Raw genomic sequence first — 8,957 nt, 5'->3', positions numbered from 1 at the left:
TTCTAAGCCTATTCCTCTTTTTATTTGCTCTAGTTTGATCACCAGCTGCAAGATTTAAACCTTGTCTAGCTGGGAAATCTTTTCAAATAGGAAACTGCATGTTGAAAAATGTGCAAGGAAGGAGGAATAACAAGTACTCTCTTTACACATAATTTACCTCCCTTCATATTGCCCTTTCAGATAGGGGACTTCGCTGTCTGGACCCAGGAATGTCTTTCGATGCCTGATTCTGGGTGCCAGTTGAGCAGTACCTCTCAAGACAGAGCACTTCAGGCATCTACAGCTCAACAATAAAATAATTGGAATAGGTAATTTGGAACAGGTTGCCCAGAGAGGTTGTGGAGTCTCCTTCTCTGGAGATCTTCAAAGTCCACTTGGACACAGCTCTGTGCCACATGCTCTAGGTGACCCTGCAGAGGGGTTGGACTAGATGATCTTTACAGGTCCCTTCCAACCTTAACAATTCTATGATTCTTTGATAATTATTTCTGGTTTGGCAGAGTTTGCTTCAACTTGCAAACTTTCAACCAGAGTCTGAGGTGAATTACAGCAGTGTCAAAATGTCCATCCAAAAAAAATAATGTTTAGTAAATAGAGTTGCTCTAATTAATGTTATCACAGGAGACATCAGTATATGTTCCCAAAACTTCTGTTAGTCCAAGGGTAACAAACAAGTGATAAAGATTTCATTTTATAAACATATATATATATATATATATGACTGATGGATACTGTTGACAGTTAAATTTGTGGAAGTCAAATCTCAAGCCCAAGTTGGGCTAATTGTCCTCATCCTGATCCTAGCAGAGCCTACAGAATCTACACGCACACTAAGGAAATAATAGCAAACTAGTCCTTTTGGCTGAAACAGTCCTGAGTGTGAAATTGCCAAACATGAACCAGAATGTTCTCTGAGTCTGTAGAAAGACAGTCTGAAACAGTATCTGCCAGGGTGTCTCTCCCATGTTAATTGTTAACTTAAAAGGACTGCCTTAGGACATTGAAAATGCCCATGTTGTTAACTTTTTATTGCACAGGCAGGAGGGGGACAATTGGGCCTCACTCTTCGAATCCTAGAAACCATGAGAAAGAGAAGAGAAACCTAAGGTAACTGTTAATAGAGTTCTGGCTAATATAGAATGACATTTGCATGATAATACACTTCTGTTCCCTTCTCAACAGAACATTGTGTCCACTTTTCATTTTCCATTCTCTTTTTGGTTTCTAACAAAAATTAACATTAAAGTCATTAAAGTATTCTACCTTTAAACTAAGGATTTGCGCATCAAGTGTCACTTAGCAAACTGATTTTACTGCTAGCTTATAACTACTAAAATAAAACATTAAGCATTACATTGACTGTCAGAAACTCCAAGGATTTTCCCTGTTGATGGTCTAGGATAACTTTACATAGTAAGAGATATTGAAACAGCTTCACAAGTATTGCAAGCTGCTCACTAGACTGTTTCTCTAAGAGCTATGTGTTTTCTTGGAAATTACAGAAAGTCACATCAATCATGAAACTTTTCAAGTACAGCCTGTGAATCCCACAGCTGTAGGTGATTGGAGAGGCAATTTGTAAAATAATTTCTAATTACAAACTAGGTTTTAGAGGGGAAAAGTTTCATTTAAGCATTTTGATGCTTTTATCACATTTTGAGGCTACTTTTTTTTTTTTAATTGGATTGGCTTCCTGTGAAACCAGTCAATGCTTAAGAAAATGAAGTTATGTACCTTGCCTGTTACAAATATTAAGAAATATATTCTATATTTAAATAATTTTTCTTCCTGGAAATTCTGAAATACTGAAGAGCTCTTATAAATTTTCTGAAGTTTGATATTTAATTTAAAAAGGCACTGCCGATTAAAACTATAGTTATCAGTCACATCAATCACTAAATCTTTTTTTGGCATTCTGCACAGAGTTCTCACAGAATCACAGAATGTTCAAGGTTGGAAGGGACCTCTAGAGACCATCTAGTCCAACCCCCTGCTCCAGCASGGACACCCAGAGCACGGGGCACAGGGCRGCATCCAGGCAGGTTTGGAGACCTCCAGAGAAGGAGACTCCACAGCCTCCCTGGGCAGCCTGTGCCAGGGCTCTGTCACCCTCACAGGGAAGAAGCTCTTCCTCACATGGAGATGGAACTGCCTGGGTTTCAATTTACACCCATTATCCCTTGTCCTGTCACTGGCCACCACTGAGCATTCTGACTGAGTTTTCCTATTGTTGTATCAAGGAGAAGTGTGAAGCTGGACAGAACCAGAGGAGAAATATGGTGGGATTGAAGTGAACAGTGATGATGCCAGTGTTGATCTTCTCATGATTCCCTAAGGCAAATACTGTCCCCATGTCCCATGATGCAGTGAGATGTGGCTCACACCCAAATCCTCCAGCAACTTCAGTTAAGTCCTCCAGGTATCAAGGCCAAAAAAATAAATCATGGGTGTGTCAACTTTATTAGTGATAGATGATTCAAAAGCAGCTTGTTGCATAGCTCAGCAAAAGATTATTCTAAGACTTAAATCCATATCAAAAGTATGGACATCTTGTTTTGCTGTTAACTGTTGGTWGTTAATAATTATTTATCTGATTTCACAAATCTGAAAGTCAGGTACAGGGTTTGCAGTCTTCTATGCTACTCTGACCATCATCCAAATGGGCAGATGAGAAGGAAGAGGATCCAAAAAAACACAAAGTAAACACAAAGAGGAGGCCTTGATAGATTACAAAAAATTGGCTTAAGAATTCAGATTTTGACCAGAAAAACAATCAGCAATTTCAGATGAACTTCTGTAACAGGCAGCATGGTCCCAGTGTGCTATATCCAAGGATTTTGGTTCAGGAAGATCATCTGCGAAGTAAGGGCCATCTCCACTCTCCACAGTAAGGAATAAATAGGAACTGAACTGCAAGACAGATATAAGGTACAAAAAAAGAAGATAAACTTACACGTATGAACTGATGAGTTCAAAATCCATGGATTTAGGAAAAAAAAATAAAAGTGGTAGAATGTGTTTGGAATGAGAAGCATAAGGTAGAGAAATCACAGAAATGTACCATAATAAACAAAGTAAGCTTAAGCCTGTTCTCAGCAGCAAAACACAAAGTATACTTCCTTTCCTACCTGCCATGCTACAGCAGTGAACCAAACAAAGCAGGTAAAATGCTCATGTAAGAGCTGTCCTGATTTATTTCTCCAACTTACTATTTTTCAAAAATAGCCATCCATAAATAAACCCAAATCCAGGCTGCTATTGCTCTTCATAGGCAGGAGGGCAGACTGCAGGATCGGGAGGTTATCAGATGTTATTTCCCCACGACGCAGGTGGTCCTGCTTTGCTGCTCCTTGTGAATTGCTTCTGCGAGCTAGGCCAGCATATCAGAGACTGGGAAGAATTAACACCACTGCGACCGCAGCAGTGCTCGCTGCACCAAGGAAATGGACTGCACTTCCAAGTTTCCTTGGAATATAAGAATATTGCATGTAAACATGTAGATTCAGTTAAAAAAAAAGGCACCACAAAGCATATTACTATTTCCAAAAACTACAGATGGAATAAAAATAATACCAAGTAAGAACGTGGTATTTATCTGATAAAAGAATCACAAACAGGGCTTCTCTTTAAGACAAACATCTAATTTCTATACTTATCTGTTCATTATCTGCTAATTGTGGAAGCAAACCTCCACAATTTTGCTCAGCCTCAACATGTGTAATTCTCATTAGTGACAATGGGGAGCTGTGAGTGCATACTGAGAGAACAGAGAGTACTGTAAATAAAATGCTGATGCAAATGTTTGGCTTTCTAATAATTTTACCCACTCAAGATATTTAGCTTTACAAAATTATTTAATTACCTAGATTTATTCTTGGATATATGGCAGATTTTAAGGACTGTAAAAACAYAAACCTAAGGAAATTAAATTCTTGAGCATACACAATGTGTGCCAAGGTTGTAAGAATGATATAAAAGATAATCATTATATAGCAGGGACTTACAGTATCACCATGACTATGAGTCTGTCAGTGCTCCCTTTCTAAGCATATACCTCTTTCTAACAATACATGCAAGTTCTGCTGAAGTAGCACTGGATATCTTGTTACGAGCACTGTGCGACTCTTAAAACAGTCATTTTATTCTGATTAAAATGCAACATAGGAAAAATTTATTTTCTCACTCTGTGCTCCTAGGTCTAAGATGATGTGCACTGAACTACAGATGTGCCCTATCATTTCCAATCCATGTGCTGATGTTTTCAAAAAAAAAAAAAAAAAGAAAAAAAAAGTGAAGGATGAAGGAATATTGAATTATGTCTCAAATTATCCCTGAACTGTAACTTCTTTCTCTTCATGGTACAGGTTTCTGTTTTAAGGCAGCTGGGATTCTAGGTTTCCTGTTTTAGTTCATGCAGATTGCGTATTTTCACAAGATTTATCTTAAGGGCTTTCCCAGTCTTCATGAGCATTTTAATGAAATTTCATTTAGGTGATTACTGATAGAAACTAATAATCTAACGTTTCTCTCAATTGATCAGAAGCTCAAAATCAAGTACCAGCTCATTAATAATAACCTAAATATATCTCTGTTTGTATTTCCAATGGCTATTTAAATGGCTTTCCATATAACCCAGATTTGTTTATTTTTACCACACTGCTCAGAGGGCATTAGTAACTGATCCTGATGCATTTGGGGTTAGTCCATTCAGAAATGTACTCATAAATTTTTTTTCTGCTATCCTTAGCTTATATAAATATCCTAATCATGACATATTATAACCAAAACCTAGACAATACTAAATTACTTTCTGACCAACAAGGAACAAGGAAAGTCAAAAGAAAGGCAGGCTAATAATTAGGGCACTCTAGGAGCTCCCTAAATCTATACCTGTTTAGATCTTTTGGATCTACACCTGTTTTTCTGATCCATACCTGGCATAGGTGTAAACTATACCTACGTCGGTATAGTCGGACTGCTGACCATTATGGATCTCCATGAAAGGTTTCCCTCCATCCACTGCATGGAGAATGCAAATGCCTAGTGCAGGACAGAGCACCCCACCACCTTGCCTCCTTCTCCAGCTAGTCTAATTGCTTCTTGCTCAGATGGCTAATATTTACCCCAAGAGACTGGGCTGACAGAAGGGGCTATCTCTGAACTGCTCATTCAGTCAGAGCTTAAAGCAAAGAAAATGTACTAGAATAGCAAAAAAAGAAAATAACAATAAAAAAAGTTAAAATCACTTTTGATGCTCCTGAACCACCTCAAGGGGAAAATTATTACAAATACAAATTAATTTGTCATAGTGACAGATGAYACACTTTCTTGTTCCTGCCAAGAACTTCACAAGCTCCCTAAAGAAAATGCATGGGAAGGAGGTCCCAAGCACTGGCACAGAGTCTGCCCAGGTCTAGCTTGCCCTTCCCCACGCTTTTTGCTACGTGGGCTCGCCTGTTTTCCAGCTCAGATCTGGAGAGGCACCGCAGCTCTGCCTGCGGCTGGGGGCAGCCCCGGGGCTCCTTGGTGGCCCTGCTTCAGAGCCTGCCTGGGGACCAAGGTCCACGGGGCAGCTCCCGCCTGCCCGTTCTCCAGACTCCGGAGGGCCACTCGGCCGGACCACCCGGGCTGCRTCAGGCCGCACCACGGCAAATCCCTCCACTCCTGTGACACGCTCGGCTCCCACGCCTGGGGAGCCGTGGGGGGAACGAGGCAGCCGCGTCTCGGCTCCAGACCCTACCTCGGCCATGCGGGTGCACGGAATGAAGCGCACACTGCGGCAAAGCAACGCGCAAAGGCTTCGCTCTCAACGAGTTTTACATGAAAAATATAAGGTGCCACAAGGCTGCAAGCCTTTTGTTTTTATTTTCTGGAAAGATGAAAACACAGCGGGACAAAAAGAATGCATAAAAATACACAAAAAGTCTTTTAAGACAAGCAGAATCTAGCACTAACCATTTCAATACCCATCTGTAATTTGTCTTCACAGAATACTGGGAATTTGTGCAAACGTACAGTTGGTTGTGTAAGCTGGTCCACCTAAACTAATCTCCAATTTGTAGAAAATTTATCCTTACATTAAAAAGCCCAGGTTATTTTGCAGCCTCTAAATAAATGAGCTCTTTATCTGTCCCAAGGACTACTCATACATCTTTGATGAGTTGAGAGTATTTATTTTTTACTCCTGGCATTTAGAAGAGGATATAAAAATCAAAATACTGATATTACCTAACAATTTATGGTGTCACTTATCGTACACTTGAACATATATTTGCTAGATGAGCTCTTTCATCCCTATACATTTGTCTTATCATACACCACACATCACTTCATGGCTACAAGAACATTTTAAATCAGCAAGTATCACCTAAGCCAATGCCGTGTGTCTGCAAGCCGATGTGTGCCAGCTACAGCATATAAGATAATGAAACACTTCACATATTATTGGCAAAGTATATGAGCTGTTAAAAGTGGGACCTCACAGTCTTACAGCCAAACACCTGGCAAAGTTCAAATGCATTCCACAGGTTTGGTAAAAGCTCATTTTTCGTCACTTAGTCCATGTCTACGCAGAAGCATTTTACCTGTATGGAAGTGAAGTATTTATAGGTCGCTGTTTGGGAAACAGAATCTTTCAAAACAACCTCAGCAAAAAACATTGCTTAACATTCTGCCAAAAGAAATCTTCCTTGGAGGCTGAAAAGGTTGGCAAGACCACGATACAACCAGTGTTTTCTCTCTACTTTTTTTCCCCAGTCGCTGAACTCAACCAGTATCAGCAGAAAATTGAGAAAAAAAAAGTTTTTCAAAATACCTCTGGCTCAAGGCAAAATGAGAAGCTCTGTCATAAGTGAACCTGCCCATCAGTTCCTCTCTTCAGCTTAAAAAAAGATATATCATAGATGCTGGATGAGCTACAGAGAACTTCATGATAACTCCCAGAAGGTCAAACAAACCCCAAATTTCAGAAGTCTTGAAGCCTGCCCATCAGCATGAGCTCTTCAACAGGGCTGCTTCTTTAACTCCAGAATGAACTCACAGAGGTCCTTCATATACATGCCACAGTCAGCTCCTGCAGGGCCAAACTCCCATTTGACTTCAAAAAATCTAGTGACTGCTCAACACAKCTCTCTCTTGCACGTTGTGAAGAGCATGACAACATCCAATGTTATCATAGGAATCCTCTTCTCCTCGTTTGATCCTTCTAGCACACAACCTTGCACGGCACAACACATCTGTCAAAGCTACTGTAAGGGAGTCTCTTAGAGATGAGACACTAACAGGGGGGAGATGCATAAAAGAACTCAGTGGAGCTTTAGTGGTAAAAATATGGGTAACAAGTTGCACCAGAATAATGAACTCAATGCTCCTGTCTAATCCACTCAAGCTCTGTAAGAGGACAATGTCCAGCACACYCTTGGGGGTTAGTTAAGAGCCAAATAGGAGACTGAAAACACAGAGAAGAGAAGGATCCAGTCCAAAAACAGGCAAGTCACACAAGGATAAAGGCATTCAGAACCTCCTGCATCTAGGACATTGGACCTGTGATTCCCATGTGGCAGCTGTTTCGTAGCCTGTACAAAATGAAATGGTGGTTTCAGAGCCACTAGTCAGCAGACAGATGTTTATTTATATTACAGATGGAACTACGTGGCAATCTCAGCGCAGAATCCATGCAGTTTTGCTGGGTTAAATCACCACAGATAAGAGGAGAAAGTTTCCAAGTTTGATACTGTTCAACCCCCCTTATCATTCACGGGGTCACTCCAGGTTGCAGCCAAGATGTCCTGCTGGAAGTGCTTAAACCTCCGCTATCTGCTGTGTTTGCAAATACACAAATCCAGGCAGTACAGCATTTCATACAGACATTACATTAACAATTGTAGGCAATTTTTAAGTAATACCAAGTATTCTTTGAGAAAAACTACACATTATTTTTTTTATACTGCTTTAGCCTCCAGAACAATTTTATCTTGCAGACTGGCTTAGAAATGTGAATAATCCCAAATCTCTCAGCGGCCTTGGCCCTGAGAGCCAGGCTTAGCATGAGGACTGGTTGCTCTTGATTTTTTTCCCCGGTGAATGCACACACTCAGCTACAGCACAAACTTCAGATGATTTTACTCCAGAAAACCACACAAGCAAAGGCATCTGTTGTTTTAAGGAGAATGCTCCATGTGGAAAAACCAGCACATGACACTTTAAAAGGGCAACACAGGCYGTTGCTACTGAAATATAATAGCCAAAAGACTTTAATCAATCTGCATGTTGTTCATTGCCTGTATGTCTTTAAAAATGGGCATCTGAGATGTCTCCTACTGAGAAGAGCACTAGGTTTCAGTCACTGGTGTTTTTGTCATGTCGCAGCTACCCCTCTGTAAACGTGAGGTTGACTCCCGTGCAGGTCAGTGAGCCTGTGCCGGTGTCAGGGCCACGAGAGCACTCGCAGGACTTGGGTGTCCCCGAGCAGCCTCGCACAGGGACACCATGGACACCTTGCCCATGACACCAGGACACCATTTGRGCTTGGAACCATCACTCCCTGCTGCAGCAGGGCCACAGCAGTGGCCTGTCCGGCCATGGACCGCAACCCACATTCTGACTGCCCTTCCCGGCCTTAGCTCTGCCCCATCACCATAGCTCAGGCACCACGGGAGCTGATCCCAATCCCATCCTGTGGGGCTAAGGGACCTCGGACCTGCTTCCCGCCATGCCCAGGCCTTCCCTTCCCTGTACGGGCCCCGCTGCCCCCGTGCAGGGGGACAGGCTGTGGCAGCAGGGCCCTGCYGCCACCRGCGGTCCCCAGGGAGCCCCCGGCCCACGCAGCGCCTGCAAACGCTGCCACCCCGGCCACGGACTTGTGTGGGGGGAGCCTTCAAAGGAGAAAAATAACAAGCTGCTCCTTCAGGAAAACACCGCGAGGATAAACCGCCCTTTCAACTGGGGCGAAGGGTGGG

General features: G+C 41.9%; 1 protein-coding gene across 1 annotated transcript in view; it reads right to left on the bottom strand.

Moving 5' to 3' along the window:
* Positions 1-8,405: 8,405 nt before the first annotated feature.
* LOC112947424 (chloride channel protein C-like) overlaps positions 8,406-8,957 on the bottom strand; it is an 84,444-nt gene continuing 83,892 nt past the window's right edge. Inside the window, exon 18 of the mRNA XM_026039505.1 lies at positions 8,406-8,873. Within this exon, the coding sequence (XP_025895290.1) occupies positions 8,406-8,873 (468 nt within the window). The remainder of the gene's footprint in view (positions 8,874-8,957) is intronic.

Source organism: Nothoprocta perdicaria, unplaced genomic scaffold, assembly GCF_003342845.1.
Source record: "Nothoprocta perdicaria isolate Ctin4 unplaced genomic scaffold, notPer1 scaffold_231, whole genome shotgun sequence".
Lineage (NCBI taxonomy): Eukaryota > Metazoa > Chordata > Aves > Tinamiformes > Tinamidae > Nothoprocta > Nothoprocta perdicaria.
This window is presented reverse-complemented; position numbering and strand designations above follow the sequence as displayed.